At 44.5% G+C, this 20,424-nt stretch overlaps 1 protein-coding gene across 6 annotated transcripts in view; it reads left to right on the top strand.

Annotated features, from left to right (window-relative positions):
* LOC144603979 (sodium/myo-inositol cotransporter 2-like) overlaps nt 1–20,424 on the top strand; it is a 38,439-nt gene that overhangs the window by 7,891 nt on the left and 10,124 nt on the right. For 5 of the 6 annotated variants that reach the window (XM_078417893.1, XM_078417892.1, XM_078417895.1 and 2 more), the window contains exons 5-14: nt 1,307–1,366; nt 1,589–1,693; nt 3,595–3,700; nt 4,977–5,057; nt 6,523–6,728; nt 6,937–7,264; nt 8,217–8,367; nt 13,935–14,103; nt 19,079–19,294; nt 20,221–20,287. In XM_078417893.1, coding sequence (XP_078274019.1) covers nt 1,307–1,366; nt 1,589–1,693; nt 3,595–3,700; nt 4,977–5,057; nt 6,523–6,728; nt 6,937–7,264; nt 8,217–8,367; nt 13,935–14,103; nt 19,079–19,294; nt 20,221–20,287 — 1,489 coding nt within the window. The remainder of the gene's footprint in view (nt 1–1,306; nt 1,367–1,588; nt 1,694–3,594; nt 3,701–4,976; nt 5,058–6,522; nt 6,729–6,936; nt 7,265–8,216; nt 8,368–13,934; nt 14,104–19,078; nt 19,295–20,220; nt 20,288–20,424) is intronic. The other variant, XM_078417894.1, reaches the window with a different exon arrangement.

A 20,424-nucleotide genomic window follows, 5' to 3' on the forward strand; every position in this document is an offset into this window, starting at 1 on the left:
CTTCATTGACTCGAAAAGTTTCCTGTTTTTCTCTACAGAGATGCTCATTGACTTTCTGAATATTTTCCAGTGTTTTCGCTTTTGATTGCAGCTAGAGCAATGAAGTTTATGTAACCAATTTAACGTTTCAGTTTTTCTTTCAGGAGATCTTTGTGAGGAAAGTATTCCTCTGCCCTAGACCTGAGCTATTAAAAATGCAGGATTGGAAAATGAGAACCAGTTGATACTTCTTCACTTCTTGTGCAAGACCAAATCAACACAGCCCCCTGGAAGGGCAGATCATCGATCCCCTTCTTCACCTCCTCAAAAAACTCAATCCAATTTGTTAAACATGACCTGCCACAGATAAAGCCATACCGACTTTCCCTCATTAGTTCCTTTTCTTCCAAATGAGAGTAAATCCTACACTGAAGAATCGCTCTCCAATAGCTTCCCATCCACGGCGTGAAGTTCAGCAGTCTATAATTTTCTTGTGTATCTCCACTTCCCTTTTTAAATAAAGGAACAACATTGGTTACTCTATAAACCTCACCTGGTGGCTGGAGAAGATACAAAGATCTTCTTCATGGCACCTGCAGTCTTCTCTGTTTGGCTTTCTCAATAACCAGGGATAGATACCAGCAGACCTGGAGATTTTATCCTTAACACTTGTCAAGAACCCCAGCCACACCCTCTTCTTGATTTTAAACTGCCCTTGCATATTAGCATTCCTCACACTGATCTCACCGTCCTTCTTCTCGTTGGTGAATACAGATGTAAAATGCTCATTTCATCCCTTGCCTGTATCCTCTGACTCCAAGCATAAATACAGTCTTCATCTATGTTTCCGATAAATGTGATTGGTTGCCTCGATAATAACCAGCCGAGGATGTGATATTGGTCTTTATATTTTGGGTGCTAAACCGGTCCTAAAACCTTGTTCTTGAATGGATGACCTAGGGATGAAATCAGTATGTGCTGGGGTAGATCCCACTCGAATCACCAGGTCCTTGCACCTGCTTACATCCAGCCAGCCGAAAAATGTTGATATGTCTCCAGCCTCAAGGGGTAAATAATGAGTCCATGGACTGATGTCTTGGGATTTTACCCCGTTGTCAGGGGCAGGAAGGGGGGATTGTGGGGAGGACAGTGATGGTGGTCCATGGAAGGGATGGATGGTTACTGGGTGGTGCCGTGTTTGGTGGTGTTCGGTTACTGTGAATGGAATGGGGGTGAAGGGGGGCTGGTTCATTGCAGTCTGACTCTTACTGCTGGCACCTTGTGTTGGTTCTGCTGCCATTATCTCTCTGTACTTCTCTCTCCTCAGGGAATGGTCATTCTGATCCTGCTGGCTTGGTTTTTCCTTCCCATCTACATTGCAGCTGAGGTAATGTTTCCCATGTTTCGTCAACAAGTTCATCCTTGCCGTCACTAGGAAGTTTCCTGTTTACACCTGCTCGTCACGTTCCTCTCAATCCCATAACACTGCCCACCAGCCCTGATCCTCTCAATCCCATAACACCGCCCACCAGCCCTGATCTTCCAATCTCCGAGCTAGTCCGATAGTTCAACTGTGCAACAATACAATGGGTATATCTTCTCGCTACAGGTCACCACGATGCCTGAATATTTACTGAAGCGATTTGGAGGCCAAAGGATCCGACTTTTTATTACAATTCTCTATTTGTTCATCTATATATTTACAAAGATATCAGTAAGTAAATTATTTTGAAAAGACCAACTTGAAGGCCCTGAGGGAAAGGGCACATTGATTGGGGGGGGAAAGCTGTTAAAAGCCCCAGTGCCTCCCAAAGCAGGCCACTGTGAAATGATGTCCCAGCGGAAATGAGTGAAGCTCGGCAACTAGATTGTGTTTACAGGGATCCCAGAAACAGGACTGTGATAATGACCACGTGACTTGTTTCAGCAGCATTAAGTACGTACCTAACACTGAACAGGATTCCATGGTAATTGCACTGATTTTATTCAACACAATGTCACGGGCTCATTTTGTATTATCTAAGGCCTTGGCTAAGCCTTTCATCTGTAAAATGGCTTTAGGTCACTAACATATGAAAATCTTCCCATTTTTTTGCATTTAAGTCATTAGTCTGGAACTGAAGTTGCAGCTTCTGACTCAGGAGAACATATCTTCAACATTAGACTCCTATTTATTGTCTATAGCTCTGCCTTTAACATCATAATCCCATCCAAAATTAATCTCCAAACTTCCAGATCAAGAGTCAGCTCTCCAACCCCCAGTCCCATCACTGCATCCTCGATGTTCTGACCCACAGACTGCAATCAGTGAAGATGTGACAAAACATTCTCCACTATAATTTTCAACACCAGTACCCCAAGGATTGATTATACTCCCTATATACTCATAATTGTGTGGCCAGATTCAGCTCTAACTCCATCCACAAGTTTGCAGTTGACAGCAGTGTAGTTGGATGTATCATGAACAATGATGAGATGGAGTACAGGAAGTAGATAGAGAACTTAGAAACATGATGTCAGGACAACAACCTCTCCCTCAATGTTAGCAAGATGAAGGAGCTAGTTATCGACTTAAGGAAGGTCGGTTGAGTACCTGCCACAATCAGCAACAATGATGCTGAAGTGGAAATGGTTGAGAGTTTCAAGTATTACCAACGATCTGTCATGGCCCACCCACATTGATGCGAGAGCCAGGAAGACACACACATCAGGAGGCTGCGGATTTTCGGCATGGCTCCCATGACTCTTACAAACTTCTACAGATACACTGCAGAAAGCATATTGTTGGGTTGCATTACAACCTGGTTTGGAAACTGTTCTGCCCAGGACGGCAAGATATTGCAGAGAGTTGTGGATGTAGTCCAGTCCATCACATGAAACAGACTCACCATTGACTTCATCGGCACTTCACGCTGCCTTAGAAAAGCAGCCAACATAATCAAAGACTTGTCCCACCCTGGTCATTCCTTCTTCTCCCTGCTCCCATCAGGCAGAAGCTACAGAAGCATGAAAGTGCGCACCACCAGATTCAGGAATAGCTTCTTCCCTCTGTTAGCAAGCCTACGAATGTTCCTTCCATAAGCTAGGGTACAAGGCAATTCACCTCTACTCCTTTGTCATCATAATTATGGGAGGCATAGATAGAATAGAAAGTCAAAACCCTTTCTCAGAGATGAAATGTCAAAGATGAGAGGACATAGCTTTAAGGTGAAATGGGCAAAGTTTAAAAGAGAATGTATGAAACAGGTTTTTTTACATAGAGTGGTAGACACCTGGACCACACTGTCGTGTGCCGCAATAGTGCCGTTTAAAACTTTTGGATAGGCACATAGATATGCAGGGAATAGAGGGATATGGATCCCATACCGGCAGAGAAGATTATTTTAACTTGTCATAATGTTCAGTACAAACATTGTGGGGTAAAGGGCCTGTTCCTGCGCTGAAGTTTTATGTTCTTTTCTCTCTTCTCAAATGCTGCTTGATTCACTGAGCATCTTTTCTTAAAAATGATGTATAACCCACATTACACCCATAATTCATAATGTGGGTGAGATTGGAGCTGGGTGTGGAATAATATACTACTGTGATGAATCTTGTGCTGATGTGTTATCCCAGGTAGATATCTATGCAGGAGCTGTCTTTATACAACAAGCTCTCAAGTGGGATTTGTACATCGCCGTGGTTGGGTTATTGGTGATCACCACCCTCTACACTGTTGGAGGTAGGTTTGTGCAAATGTGGATATATTTTCCGAGTTGAGGGTGATGATGTTGCATGTCAAACCATAGCATCCTGTTGCAGGTCTATAAACTCAGGACCAGCACCACAAATGTTCAACTCCCACCTCTCCCCATTGGTTACTTGTATTGTGTCAACAGCAACTGTGTGCAGCACACTGACACATTGGTGAAGCTGCTGCCTCACAGCTCCTGCGACCCAGGTTAGATCTTGACCTTGGGTGTGGCCTGTGTGAAGTTTGCACCTTCTCCCTGTGGTTTCCCAGAGATGTATGGGTTGGTAGTTTAATTGGCCATTGTTTCTAGTGCTCCTAATATGTATTGTATTATAATTAATTTGTTAGCCATGTATGTAAACATACAAGGAATTTAATTTGCCATACAGTCATACCAAAAAAGCAACAAGACACACAAGTGAATAAAAATGACCATTAACACCCACCACAACGGCTCCCCCAAATTCCTCACTGACGGAAGGCAATAAAGTCTTATCTTCTTTCCTCCTTATTCTCCCGCGGACGGGGCAGTCGAGCCATCTGCAGTCGGAGCGATCGAAGCTCCTGCAGCCCGCGATCAAAGCTCCTGCATCAGGGTGATCGAAGCTCCCGCCATCGAGGCGGTCGAAGCTCCTGCGGCTTGGAGCTCCCGAAGTTGGTCCCTCGTGAGCTCCACGATGTTAAGTCCGTAAGCTCCCGTGGTTGGAGCTCCCGAAATTGATCCCTGACAAAGGGATCGCAAGCTCCACAATGTTAAGTCCGCAGGGTCCCGCAGTTGGAGCTCCCGAAGTTGATCCCCAGCAAGAGGCCGCCAGCTCCACGATGTTAGGCCACAACGCGGATGGTGATACGATACAGAAAAAGTTGCATCTCCATCAAGGAAAGAGATTTTAAAAAGTCCCCCCCCCCCCCCCCCCCCAGCCCCTACATAATACAAAACTAAAGATACACCAAAACATATATTTAACACAGACTAAAAACAAAAAAGAAAAAGGGCAAGACAGACTGTTGGCGAGGCTGCCCTCTTACAGCCATGTAGATGAGTGGTAGAATCTAGGGGTGGATTGGGGGAGGTGATAGAATGTGGGGAGAATAAAATGGGTTAGGGTAGAATTAGTGTAATAATGAGTGTGTGATGGTCAGTGGGTCGAAGGGCCTGTCTGTAATGTAGCTCTCCATCACTCTCTGACTAACTTTCCCTTTGGCTATGGCGAGTGATGTTTACACCATTGGGCAGAGGTTATTTCTGTATTTCTTTGGGCAGGTGGACTGGCAGCAGTGATATATACTGATGCACTCCAGACCATCATCATGCTGATTGGAGCTCTGATTCTCATGGGATACGGTGAGTGGAATTCAGTTGAACATTCCAAGTTAGTTTCCAAATCAAATGAAGACATCCTTTGAAGGGTTTTTCAGGACATGGGCATTGCAGGAGAGTTTTATCGCCCATCCCTAATTGCCTTTGAGGAGCTGTTGGTGAGTCTTCTTCCTGGACCTGTCGTGCTTTTGGTGTAGATGCTCCCAAAGTACTGTTGAAGAGGGAGTTTCAGGATCTACACCCAGTGATGATGAAGGATCAGCTAAATATTTCTGTGTCAGGATAGTTTGTGACTTGTAGGGGAACATGCAGTAGTGTGTTTGGAGGTGCTTTCAGAGTAATCAGAGTGAGTAACTGTAATGCATTTTGTTGATGGTGCACTCTGCATACACTGTGTACTAGCCTTACCAAATGAATTTAGACCCTCCCTGAGAGCACCAGAATGGGTATTGGTCAGGACCAATGATTGTGATTGGACTTCAGTCCCATGTTGACTGATTGTGCCCTTGTGGTGGGTGGGAGTATCCATTGGTTACTCTTTCTCTAATCTGGTGTGCCCCACAATTCCACTGAGCATGGGTGCAGTGAATAAATGCTCACGTCCAATGACGATTGTTACAGGGATGGTCAGGTGGAGGAGGTGTTCTGCCTCAGCTTATTGGAAAGTTGCCTATCCTGCCCTGAGCTGGACTTTCACAGGGTTGCTCCTCACCAATGCTAGCAGTTTGGTTTGGCTATTTCATGCAGAATATTACAAGCACGTTTTTTAGAGCAACAATTGGTTATGCTGTTGAATACCCTTGCGTGGCTGCATTCAATGTTCACTTTTCTTGGTTTGGCTCCAAACTCAAGTTTGGAAATGCAGGAAGAGTCTAAAGAAGATGATACCTCAGGACCAGTTCAAACTGCCCACTCTGCCATCTAGTTTTATAGTAAACGTTCTCTGTCCTTCTAGCACATTACTCGATCCCCTTCCTCTCCAGTGTTCCAGATGTGAGTGAATCAGGATCCATCCCTTTCCTGGGCTGATAATTCTGTCAACTCACAAGGCCCAACCTTTCTCAACATTTCAACCTAAACCTGTCATAATCTGTTCCACGCCCCTTCCTCATTGGCAGCTTTCCACATTGCCCCTTCCAAAGCCCTTCATGAGATATCCTCTTCATCTAAACTCCAAGGAACTTACTCAATCTCTCCTCATTGGAAAATCCATTCTTTCTCGGAACCAGGCTGATAAGCTTTCATCACTCCTTCTCGAAGGAATCATCTCCTTCTTTGTGTGATCTCCAGGATTAGAGTAGGGAGTGGACCTGAGGCCTCGGTTCAGAGAATGAAGTCTAATTGGTTGTGAAACTAAAGTACAGTGAAAATTCTTTGCAGGAGAAGCTGTAAAATAAAACACCGAAGAGAAGTTGATTATTTCATGAAGCAGTGTTGGATATGCTACTAAGTTTCATTAAGCCCAGTGACACAGTTCTTTGTTCCACAGCTTTCAATGAAATTGGAGGTTACTCAGCACTTCAGGAGACATACTTCTATGCCATTCCAAGTGTCCGTGACCTCAACACCTCCTGTGGCTATCCAAGAAAAGACGCTTTCCATATTTTACGGGATCCTGTGACCTCTGACTTCCCTTGGCCGGGTGTACTGATCGGAATGACAATCCCTTCCATCTGGTACTGGTGCACAGACCAGGTACCACCTTCTGCTTTCTTATATTAGTCCTAGTTTACCTTTCCTTAACTTTGTTCCTTCCTGGTGTTTCCAAACTCTGCTGCTATTCCTGACTTATTACGTTGGTTCCTCCATGCCTGCTGTGTATCATCAGCTCAACAAGGGATGAAGGCTCATGTTCCCAGCATGTTGACACTCAACGATCTTTTTTCATTGTCTCAAACATTAGGTAATCGTCCAGAGGTCCCTGTCTGCCAGGACACTCCTCCATGCCCAGGGTGGTTCCTTGTTTGCTGCCTATTTGAAAGTCTTGCCTGTCTTCATAATGGTCCTCCCAGGCATGGTCAGCAGAGTACTCTTTCCAGGTAAGTGGAGAACCATTGAAGATTACCCATGCACCATGTTCCTGCATCTCAGCGCTTTCACTCCCATACTCATTCTTGTTTTAGATCAGGTGGCTTGTGCTGATGCCGAAACCTGCCGTCGGGTCTGCGGTAACCCGGTTGGTTGCTCGGACATTGCCTACCCGAAGTTGGTAATGGAGTTACTGCCAGGAGGTACGTAGAACATACAGCAGAGATCTAGGCCATTCGATCCTACCCAACCACGAAACCAGAAAGTAATTGAGCACAGAAACAGGCCCTTCAGTCCAACAAGTCTATGCTGATCAATTGGCTTGCTGAGCTAGTCTCATTTGCCTGGAAAAGACCCACACCTATCTAAACATTTCCTACTCATGTATCTGTCCAAATGACTTTTAAACATTGTAATTGTACCTGCCTCTTGCACGCCTTCAGCTGCTCATTCAATATACCCACCACCGTAAGTGGGAAAAACCTACCCTCAGATCCCCTTTATGTCTTTCCCCTCTCACCTTAAACAAATGCCCTCTAGTTTTAGACTCCCCTACCTTTGGAAAATGACTGACCATTCACCCAATCTACGCCCATGTAATTTTACATACCTCTATCAGGTCACCCCTCAGCCTTCAACGTTCCTCAGAAAAAGTCACAGTCTCTCTTCATAGATTAAGCACTCCAGTCTTGGTAACATCCTTATGAATGTTTTCTGCACCCTCTCAAGTTTAATCATATCCTTCCAATAGCTGAGCAACCAGTCTTTCTAATCCCTTCCCTCCCTCTTTGCTCTGATATTCCCCTAATTCGTCTGTCCTTCTCATTCTGAAACCGTTTCCATGATCATCACATCATTTGCCAGGACTTGAGATTTATTGCAACATCTAAGTCTGAGCAGTTACTTCACCTCCAAAGGTGCCAAAGCATTGGCACACAAGCCCATGCTAGCCATGTGTAACCATCAAACAGCCACCGAGGAGCAGCCAATACTGTGCTTTGCACAGGGGGATATGGAGATAGTGAGGTAAGATTGACTGATTCCCAGGGAATAAGCCGGAGGCAGAGGTGGTGGGCGTGCTATCAGTCTTGCTATAACTCAGTTCCTGGCAGGAACCTGGTTTAACCTGTTCTGATTTGCACTCTCCCACTGCAGGACTGCGGGGCCTGATGATGTCAGTCATGATTGCTGCTCTCATGTCCTCACTCACTTCAATCTTCAACAGCGCGAGCACTTTATTTACGATGGACATCTGGCATCACCTCCGGCCCCTCTGTTCTGAGTGGGAGCTCATGGTTGTTGGCAGGTAGGAAAGTGAGGAGTTGCTGGGAGACAGACAGTCCACGAACAAAGGGCTTAACCCTGAACCTCTTCTGTGATTCTAAACTATACACAGGAATACCAAGAGACTCAGTCTGATGAAGGGTCTTGACCTAAAACATCATGTATTCCTTTTCCTCAGAGATGTTGTCTGACCTGTTGAGTTAGTCCAGCATTTAGTGGTCTACTCTACTCATTCCCCTGTCTGTTGAAAGCGAATGAGTCGAAGCCTTCTTGACTACCTTACCTACCTGTGATGCCACTTTCAAGGAACTATGTGCCTGCACTTGTAGATCCATCTGCTCTACAACACTCCGCAGAGCTCTGCCAGGAGGTCCTGTCCTGGTTAGACTTCAAAATGTAACACCTCACATTTATCTGCATTAAACTCCATCAACGGCTGCTCAGCCCACACGCCCAACTGATCAAGATCCTGCTCTAACCATCTTCACTATCTACAATACCACCCACTTTACTGTCCAAATGTCTTTTAAGTGCTGTTATATTACCTACCGTAACTACCCCTCAGGCAGCTCGTTCCATTCCAACCACCCTCCGTGTGGTAAAGTTTCCCTCAGGTTCCTATTAAATATTTCCCCTCTCACCTTAAACTTATGTCCCCTAGTTCTAGATTCTCCACTCTGGATGATCTGTGTATTTACCCTATCAATTCCCCTCATTATCTTATAAATCTCTCTGAGATCACCCCACATGCACCTGCACTCCAAGGAATAAAGTCTTAGACTGTCCAAACTTTCTGTCTAGCTCAGCCGCCTCAAGACCTGGCACCATCCATGTAAACATATTTGTTATACATACGTTAAAAATATGAGGGTGACCAGGAAGAAGTAGGACTGCTCAAAGATAAAGTAGGGAATCTATGCTTGGAATCATAGGATGTAGGTGAAGTACTAAATAAGTACTTTGCATCTGTATTCACTGAGCAGAAGGACTAGGAGGACACCAACATCAGTGTGGAGAATACAAATATGCTAGGGCAGTTTGAGATTGAGGCAAAGGTGGCCCTGAGGCTCTTGAAGCACATGTAGTTGGTTGTCCCCAGGGCCTGATGGGATCTTTCCCAGGTTATTGAGGGAAGCAAAAGAGATTATGGGGCCCTTAACAAGAATCTTTGGTCTATACCCCATTGTATCTAGGTGAGGTCCTGGGGGACCGGGTCGTGGTCAATATTGTTTAAGAAAGGAAGTAGATAGAATACAGAGGATTATAGGTCAGTGAGCCTCATGTTAGTGGTAGGGAAACTATTGATGAGAATTCTTTGGGATTGGATTTACTCCCATTTGGAAGGGAATGGGCTAATTAGGGATAGGCAGCACGGCTTTGTACGTGACATGCCATATCTCATTAAATTGATTAAGCTTTTTGAAGAGGTGATAAAGGAAATTGATGAAGGTAGAGCAGTGAATGTTGTATACACAGATTTTAGTAAGGCTTTTGATAAGATCACTCTTAATAGGCTGATCCAGAAGATTAAGATGTACAGGATTTATAATGACTTGGTCGTATGGATTCAGAACTTGCTTATTCATTGTTGTTTGTGATACATATATATATATGTGATTGTGATATATATAAACATAGCACAAAAAGTAAGGAAATTTGTGTTTGGTAGATTATTTCTTTGTTGTAACAATGCTTCTTGGCAATAAATCTTATACCGTTGGAAAGCTTGTTTATTTCCCTTTTAAATGGTGCCACATTTGTAAGGAACATGCATTTGTGGGATGAGCAGCAGAGCTGAGTATATGGGTTGCGCCCATGAAAAATTTGCCAAATCTTCTCTGCCAATGCCAAACAGCTTATTCTGCCATTGACTCTTGTTCGGTGTTGTTTGGTGGATTGGATGATTGAAGTCTGAAGAAACAAGACATATTGGCAATTTAACAATTTATTCATTTAATAAACAGGAGCCACAGTAGCGTGTGGAAGAACCATACACAGCCATAACAGCCTGGCACCTCCTCCTCATGCTGGTCACCAGCCTGGTCACACACTGTTGTGGGATGGCATCCCATTCTTGTCAACACCTGGGGGTACCAGAAGCTCAAAACAAGAGTCAATAGCAACAGCAGAATAAGCTGTTTGGCATTGGCAGAGAAGATTTGGCAAATTTTTCATGGGCGCAACCCATATACTCAGCTCTGCTGCTCATCCCACAAATGCATGTTCCTTACAAATGTGGCACCATTTAAAAGGGAAATAAACAGGCTTTCCAACGGTATAAGATTTATTGCCAAGAAGCATTGTTACAACAAAGAAATAATCTACCAAACACAAATTTCCTTACTTTTTGTGCTATGTTTATATATCACAATCACAAACAATATACTTAGACGTAGATGTAAATGGGTTGGTGAGTAAGTTTGCTGCTGGCACCAAAATTGGAGGAGTTGCAGGCAATAGGAATGTCAGAAGATACAATGGGATATAGACCAGCTGCAGAAATGTGGGGAGAAATGGCAGATGGAGTTTAACCTGAGCAAGCGTAAGGTGTTACACTTTTGGAGGTTGAATGTAAGGAGAGAGGATACAGTTAATGGCAAGAGCCTTAACAGCATTGATGTGCAGAGGGATCTTGGAGTCCAAGTTTGTAGCTAACTAAAGGTGACAGCAAAAATATATATGATGATAAAGAAGGCATATGGTATGCTTGCCTTCATTATTAGGGGCATTGAAAGTAATAGGAAGTCATGATGCAGGTACATAGAACTTTGGTTAGGTTGCATTTGGAGTATTGCGAGCAGTTCAATATGATTATGATTATTATGATTATGATAAGGTAGACAGAATCTATTTCCCAGGATGGAAATGTCCATCACTGGAGAGCATAGCTATAGGTGAGAGGGGGAGTGTTTCATGGAGATATGCGGAGTAGATTTTTTACACAACGAGTGGTGGTGTAAACGCATTGCCAGGGGTGGTGGGGGAGACAGATATGATTGTGGTGTTTAAGATTTTAGATAGGCCTATGTTGACTATCCCTAATCAGCCCTGTGTATCCGATTGCATGCATATCTTGTCCCTCAGAATATTCTCCATTAACAGATGTTAGGCTCATTGGTCTATTGTTCCTCGGCTTTTTCTTGCAGCCATTCTTAAATTGAGGCACACTATTAACCACTATCCAATCTTCTGGCACCTCACCCATGTCTAATGATGATTCCTATATCTTAGCTAGGGCACCTGCAATTTCTTCTCTTGCTTCCCACAGTGTCCTCAGATTAATCTGATCAGGCCTGAGAAATTTATCGACCTTTATATGCCTGAGGATATTCAGCACCTCCTCGCCAATCTTCTTAATACGGACTATCCTCAAGACATTTCCATTAGCTATCCCAAGTCCCCAGTCATCCGCGTATTTCTCCACGGTAAAAACAGAAGAGAAATACCCATTGAGGACCTTGCCCATCTCCTGCGGCTTCACACAGACATGACTTCTTTGGTTCTTGAGGATCCCTATTCTTTCTCTAGTTACATTCTTACCTTTAACATTAAATCTCTGGATTTTCCTCAATATTATCTTCCAGAGCTATCTCTTGCCTCCTTTTTGCCCTCACGATTTTCTTCTTAAGTTCCTCAGTTCTCAAAACTTCTCCAGGGATATACATGATCCCAGCTGCCTCGACCTTTCCATGATATAAATGCCTGAACTAACTATCCATTTGCTAACCAGAGACACAAGGGACTGCAGATGCTGGAATGTGGAGCAAAAACCAAACCACTGGAGAAGTGGGTCAGGCAGCAACTGTGGAGGTAGAAGGATGGTCGACCTTTTGGACTAAGACTGTGGATGGGAGATAGCCAGAGAGGTGAGGGGAATGGGTGAGACAGGTGCTGACAGACGATAGGTTAGATCCATGTGAGTAGGAAGTGGATGGATAGATGGAGCTGGTGGCGGGTGGGATGGATGAGGAGGAGGAGGGGGTGGAACTAGGAGACAGGAGGTGAAACATAGAGGCAGATGAGGGGAGGGGGCAGAGGGTTTTAGAGGCAAAGACAGAGGCTGGAAGGTGATGAGTGAAGACTAGAGATACTGGAGATGCTAAAATCTGAGAAGTACAGAAGGTGATTAAGTGGAACTAGGTGGAGGAGCCGAGCATCTGCGTGAGTGAGGAGGAGGAGGGAGAAAGAAGGACATGGAGTGCAGTTACCTGAAGTTGGAAAATGCAATGTTCACACCATTGCTTTGTAGACTATCAGGCAGAATATGAGGCCATGTTCTTCTTGTTTGTGTTTGGCCTCATCCTGGCAGTGGATAGGGCTGAAGGCAGGTTGGTGTGGCAATGGGATGGATGATTTGGATGAACATCAATGATTTCGATGAACATCAAGGGCAAGATTAGCAAGTTTGCTGATGATACAAAAATTAGTGGTTTTGCTGATAGTGAAGATGGTTGTGAATGATTGCAGCAGGATCTGGATCGATTGGCCAGGTGGGCGGAGGAATGGTTGATGGAATTTAAAACAGAGAAGTGTGAGGTGTTGCATTTTAGGACTTCGAACAAGGACAAGACCTACACAGTAAATGGTAGGCCTCTGGGTAGTGTTGTAGAGCAGAGGGATCTAGGTGCATGGTTCCTTGAAGGTTGAGACGCAGGTAGATAAGGAGGTCAAAAACGCTTTTGGTACTTTGGCCTTCATCAGTCAGAGTACTGAGTATAGAAGTTTGGAGATCATGTTGCAGTTGTATAAGACGTTGGTGAGACCACATTTAGAATATTGGGTTTCGGTTCTGGGCACCATGTTATAGGAAAGATATTGTCAAGCTTGAAAGGGTTCAGAAAAGATTTACGAGGATGTTGCCAGGATTAGAGGGTGTGAGCTATAGGGAGAGGTTAAGTAGGCTGGGTCTCTATTCCTTGGAGCGCCGGAGGATGAGGGGAGATCTTATAGAGGTGTAGAAAATCATGAGAGGAATAAATCGGGTAGATCCACAGAGTCTCTTGCCCAGAGTAGGGGAATCGAGGCCCAGAGGACATAAGTTCAAGGCGAAGGGGTAAGGATTTAATAGGGATCCGAGGAGTAACTTTTTCACACAAAGGGTGGTGGGTGTATGGAACAAGTTGCCAGAGGAGGCAGTTGAGGCTGGGACTATCCCATCATTTAAGATACAGGTAGACAGGTACATGGATAGGACAGGTTTGGAGGGATATGGACCTAGCGCAGGCAAGTGGGACTAGTGTAGCTGGGACATTGTTGGCTGGTGTGGCCGAGTTGAGCCGAACATCCTATTTCCACTGTATCACTCTATGACTCTACGACTCGCTAACAGGAGTTGAAATTGCATGCAATCAGAAGCTCACTGATGGGTTTTGATTCATTTCGGAAAACCCACTGAATTTATATGAGGTAATTGATTCATCCCAACTTCTTATTAAAAAGCTTTTCCTTTGAAGTGATTATGACGAAACCAGGTTGTTGGATTCAGAGAAACATACTACAGAAAGGTTTCAGGACTGTCATAAAATTGGCATTGAATGTAAGCCAGGCTCTGGTGTACCAATGTTCACATTGCTTTTGTCTGCACTGCAGGGTGTTTGTGCTGGCTCTGGTGGTGCTGTCTGTCCTCTGGATTCCTCTAGTGCAAATGAGCCAAGGTGGCCAGCTCTTCATGTACATCCAGTCCATCAGTTCCTACCTGCAGCCTCCAGTGGCAGTTGTCTTCATAGCTGGATGCTTCTGGAGACGGACAAATGAGATGGTGTGTGTTTGTTTTACCTTCAGTTGTTAATATTATTTGTTAGATTAAGAATGTCAGCAATGTAACCAGCATTGGTCCTCTGGGAGGCCTGGCCCTCTGGGAGGGATGGAGAGAGCCTGAGCAGAGTCATGGTCAAACTCTTGCACTCCCTCTGTGGGTACAGCAGGGGGTAACACTGGGAGATATCCTGCCCAACTTCTTGATTGCACAGAGGGTCCTGAGGACTGAATATGTTCTATTAATCTGGGCACTTAACAGGTTCTCCATACCCACATAAAGCTCCAGTCTAGTTCCAGCAAGCATAAGTTCATAAGTCATAGAACCAGATTCAACCCATCGAGTCCACTCCGCCATTCAGCCATGGCTGATCTGTCTTTCCCACTCAACCCCACAACCCCATCCCAGAGTACTTAAGGAGGTGGCTCTAGAAATAGTGGAAGCATTGGAGATCATTTTTCAATGTTCTATAGATTCAGGATCAGTTCCTGTGGATTGGAGGACAGCAAATGTTATCCCACTTTTTAAGAAAGGAGGGAGAGAGAAAACGGGTAATTATAGACCAGTTAGTCTGACATCAGTGGTGGGGAAGATGCTGGAGTCAATTATAAAAGACGAAATTGCTGAGCATTTGGATAGCAGTAACAGGATCATTCCGAGTCAGCATGGATTTACGAAGGGGAAATCATGCTTGACAAATCTACTGGAATTTTTTGAGGATGTAACTAGGAAAATTGACAGGGGAGAGTCAGTGGATGTGGTGTACCTCGACTTTCAGAAAGCCTTCGACAAGGTCCCACATAGGAGATTAGTGGGCAAAATTAGAGCACATGGTATTGGGGGTAGGGTACTGACATGGATAGAAAATTGGTTGACGGACAGAAAGCAAAGAGTGGGGATAAATGGGTCCCTTTCGGAATGGCAGGTAGTGACCAGTGGGGTACCGCAAGGTTCGGTGCTGGGACCCCAGCTATTTACGATATACATTAATGACTTAGATGAAGGGATTAAAAGTACCATTAGCAAATTTGCAGATGATACTAAGCTGGGGGGTAGTGTGAATTGTGAGGAAGATGCAATAAGGCTGCAGGGTGACTTGGACAGGTTGTGTGAGTGGGCGGATACATGGCAGATGCAGTTTAATGTAGATAAGTGTGAGGTTATTCACTGGAAGTAAGAATAGAAAGGCAGATTATTATCTGAATGGTGTCAAGTTAGGAAGAGGGGATGTTCAACGAGATCTGGGTGTCCTAGTGCATCAGTCACTGAAAGGAAGCATGCAGGTACAGCAGGCAGTGAAGAAAGCCAATGGAATGTTGGCCTTCATAACAAGAGGAGTTGAGTATAGGAGCAAAGAGGTCCTGCTACAGTTGTACCGGGCCCTGGTGAGACCGCACCTGGAGTACTGTGTGCAGTTTTGGTCTCCAAATTTGAGGAAGGATATTCTTGCTATTGAGGGCGTGCAGCGTAGGTTCACTAGGTTAATTCCCGGAATGGCGGGACTGTCGTATGTTGAAAGGCTGGAGCACACTGGAATTTAGAAGGATGAGGGGGGATCTTATTGAAACATATAAGATAATTAGAGGATTGGACACATTAGAGGCAGGAAACATGTTCCCAATGTTGGGGGAGTCCAGAACAAGGGGCCACAGTTTAAGAATAAGGGGTGGGCCATTTAGAACGGAGATGAGGAAGAACTTTTTCAGTCAGAGAGTGGTGAAGGTGTGGAATTCTCTGCCTCAGCAGGCAGTGGAGGCCAGTTCGTTGGATGCTTTCAAGAGAGAGCTGGATAGAGCTCTTAAGGATAGCGGAGTGAGGGGGTATGGGGAGAAGGCAGGAACGGGGTACTGATTGAGAGTGATCAGCCATGATCGCATTGAATGGCGGTGCTGGCTCGAAGGGCTGAATGGCCTACTCCTGCACCTATTGTCTATTGTCTATTGTCTATCCTGCCTTTTCACCTTAACCCTTGACACCATTGCTAATCAAGAATCTGTCAATCTCTGCTTTAAAATTACCCAATGACTTGGCTCCACAGCCATCTGTGGCAAAGAATACCACAGATTTACTACTCTCTGACGAAAGAATTTCCTCCTCATCTCCTTTCTAAATGTACATCCTTTTATTCTGAGGCTACATCCTCTCTGCATCCACTCTTTCCAGCCCCTTCACTATTCGGTAAGTTTCAATGAGGTCCCCACCCTGATCTCATCCTTCTGAACTCCAGCCCCAGTGGGATACAGGCCCAGTGTCATCAAATACTCATCATATGTTAACCCAATCATTCCGGGAATCATCCTCGTAAACCTCCTCTGGACCCTCCAATGCCATCACATCCTTCCTCAGATATGGTGCCCAAAACTGCTCACAATACTCCAACGCAGTATGGGCGGTGCCTTTAAAATACTCAGCATTATATCCCTGTTTTGTAATATTCTAGACCTCCCCAAATAAATCCTAGCATTGCATTTGCCTTCCTTACTACCGATTCAACTTGCAAGTTAACTTTTATGAGTCCTGCACCAGCACTCCCAAATCCCCATTGCAGCTTTGATTTCTGAATCCTCTCCCCATTTAGAAAATAGTCTACACCTTTATTCCTACTACCAAAATGCTACACTTTGCTACACTGTAATCCATCTGCCACTTCTCTGCCCACTCTCCCAACCTGTTCAAGTCCTTCTGCAGAGTCCCTGTTTTTTTCTACACTACCTGCCCCTCCACCTATCTTCGTATCATCCACAAACTAGGCCACTAAGCCTTCAATTCCCTCTTCCAAATCAATGATATACAACATGAAGAGTATTGGCCCGAGCACCGACCCCTGCGGAACACCGTTAGTCACTGGCAGCCAACTAGAAAAATCCCCCTTCATTCCCAATCTTTGTCTTCTGCCATTCAGCCAGCTTTCTAGTATCTTCCCTCTAATACCATGGGCTCTCATCTTCTTTGGCAGCCTCACCTGCAGTACCTGTTCAGGGTGTGGAATAATACTTAGGAAGATGGCATCCATTGCCACATGACATCTGTGACGTCACTATCGAGATTCCTGATACCAATCATCTTCAGCATGAATGTCCAGTCCTTCTCTACCTTCATCTCCAACCCATACTGCGGAGAGGAGGATGGCTTCAATTCTTCTTTAACCATAGGCCCAAGCAATCTCTATTTTCTGCTACCACTGTCCTTCGTCTGCTTAACCAACTTCTCCTCACTTTCTCCCGATCACGTGTAAGTATGGAAAAGCACATGGGCCCAAGTTTTCCCTGTTTCTTTCTGGGGACCATGTAATATCATTGTTTCAGTCCGATACAAACTCTCTTTCTCACCTCTTTATCTGCCACACTGATGGCTGTATTGGAGCTGCTTCCTGCTCCCATACAGAATTTCAGTTTCATTGCCTTTGCTACCTGTTTCTATCCTGCTCACTTGGTATACAAATGGATCTTTCTTTCCTGACTTCTCCATCACCGTTTCAGTGATAAATGTTATCTACTACTGTTCAATGGAGGCGCATAAATTTCCACAGCCACCTTGACTGATATCCTCCCATCCTCCCTTCATTCTCCCAGTTTCTCAAGTTTCCTCGTATCTGTTCTGACGATGGGACTTTCTAGATCACTATCTACGAGATATCTTATTTTCCCTTTAACCATGGCTTTCACAGTCAGGAGGTTCTCATGCCATGTCAATCTAATCTCCCAAACCTCCATCCAAACCTCAAGGATGACCCTGTGTTTCTAGTTACCGTTCCTCTTAATTGTTCATCACAATCACACACAGCTCACTCTGGCTGTCCTTTTATACTGTTTCACTGAAGTTAGGGTTGAGTTGGAGAAACAACATTGTATCTTCCAACTGAGAGCATTGTAACCCTCAGAACATTAAATTCAGCAATTTCAGATAACCAGCCTTTCCAACTTGCATCATATCTGGCCAGTTGTGGTGAAAAGTTATCAATCTATAATGTATAACAATCTATAACTCCATAGATGTTGTCTGACTTGCTGACTATTTCCAGAACTCTCTATTTTAATTTCAGACTTTGCAACATCTACAATTTCTTTGCTTTAGGATTATTTGTGAGTAGATTTGTGATAAGCTCCTGCGAATCCTATAACAAACAGTAATGTTCAGGAGATTTGGGTCATTTTATGGTGTTGCAGTTTGCTTTACCTTATTATTCTGTTCATGGTTCAGATGAGGTCCAAGCTGTGACAATGCAAATGAAAGAAACTGACCATTGATCTTGTATTGAGGATCAGGTGAAGGAAGTGCTGAGATTGAGAAACATGTGAAGTGAACATGACCCATGCCAAGCACAAGTGAGAACTAGTAGGGCGAAAGTTAATGTGAGTTCTGTCATCTCCTTGGTGCTCAAACTTTTGAATTTGAATTGAATACATTTTATTGGCCAAATATGTATACATACAAAGAATTTGCCTTGGTGCTTTGCTCACAAGTAACAATATACAGCAGACAATTAAAAATAGAAGATTATAATTTAACCATGAAGAATGAAATAAAATACCAGAGCATTAAACTTCCACTCAGCTTATTGTTACTCAGAAAAAAATTGGTCACGTCTTCCGGGATTCTGTCGGGTTGTAATGTAAGGAGCGTGGGTCCTGATCTCTCACTGCGATCCTCACACAAAGTAACGAGATGATCTATTTCAGTGAATAATGTCAGGCGGAAACCTCCATTGCTCTCTCCTGTGATAGCGGAGCACACCTGCTGGTCAGTGCTGGAGCACAATGGGCAGAAGATTTATGGTCCAGGCTCTGGAGTGGGGCTTGAAGCTGCAGCTCATTGATGTAAGCAGCACAAACCAAGCCCTGGCTCAGTGCATCGCAGACCTGCATTATTCGGCCAATTTAATTTTGTGTTTGTGATGTTTGCAAACGATCCTGCAGAGGAGGAGCATGTGAGTATTTCACTCAATATCCACTCGTTTGTCTCCCTTTTGTGTGCACAGGGTGCATTCTGGGGCCTCCTCCTGGGGATACTGGTTGGCTGCTGTCGAATGGTTCTGGATTTTATTTACCCTGAGCCTCTGTGTGGTCAGCTGGACAGCCGGCCGCTGATCACCAAACATGTTCACTACCTCCACTTCTCCATCCTCCTCTCTGTCTTCACACTGATCATAGTGGTGGTCATCAGTCTCAGCACCAAGGCTCCACGCCCTGAACAGGTAAAGTATTCATATTTATTCAACGGTTTGGGGCTTTGCAGGCTGAGCCCTAAATTCCCATGAGAAGGTGGTAGTGCGATGTCTTTTTGAACTGCTGCCATTATTGAGATGTGGATATACCCAGAATGGTGTTAGGAAAGGAGTTCTAGGATTTTGACACAGTGATGTTGAAGAAATGGTGATAAGTTTTCAAGTCAGGATGGTATGTAGCTTGGAGGGCAACTTCAAAACGGTGGTGTGCTATGTTTTTGTTGCGCTTGACCTTCTGATTAGTAGAGGTCATGGAAGGTGCGGTCAAAGGAGTGTTGGTGAGTTCAGTTTAGTTTAGCTTAGTTTAGACAAACAGCAGGGAAACAACTTAAAGGCAGGTTAAATCATGCATAGTCTTCCTGTTGACTGGTTAGCATGCAACAAAAAGCTTTTAACTGTACCTCAGTACACGTGACAAATAAACTGAACTGAACTGAACTAAAGGAAAAAATTGAGAATGAGAGAGTGGGAGGTAAATGTGTGGAATGATTAGAGTCTAGCGTGGGTAAGTTCCAGTTCATTTGTCATTGAATATAGAATAATATAACATAGGAACAGGCCCTTCAATGCACAATGTCAATGCCTACCATGATGCTACTTTAAACCTCAGATCTGTATATGAGTTTCTGGAGCTCCATGTGCATCCTTTCTGGCTCTGAAATCAAAGAGTGCTACAGGGGGTTTATGCCCAGCTGGCCACCCTGGGGAGGTGAGTGGGAATGACCCGGACAGATTGCAATCATGCACATATTGCATCTGACCACCGGTTATCTGGAGAGGTCAAGTGAAACACATTCCTTTAACATTGATATGATATTGTGAGCTCGTATCATTCCCCACACTATGTTCAATATCATTGTCTATTGTGTCATAACCGCTCCTCCTTAATCTTACAGATTAAACACTTGACCTGGTTCACCCATTCCGACAAAATCAATTCTGCGGCAAGCCAGGCCGAAGCAGGTAAGCCAGGGGTTGAGGGACACACAAGTCTGAACCAAGCACCTTGATAATGGTCAACAGTCCACCATGACAGTTGAACTGGTACGCACAAGGGCCTTACAACTGCAACTGAGCTGACCCATGAGACAGCTGAAGAC

The sequence above is a fragment of the Rhinoraja longicauda genome, chromosome 21 (genome assembly GCF_053455715.1).
Source record: "Rhinoraja longicauda isolate Sanriku21f chromosome 21, sRhiLon1.1, whole genome shotgun sequence".
NCBI classification, from domain to species: domain Eukaryota; kingdom Metazoa; phylum Chordata; class Chondrichthyes; order Rajiformes; family Arhynchobatidae; genus Rhinoraja; species Rhinoraja longicauda.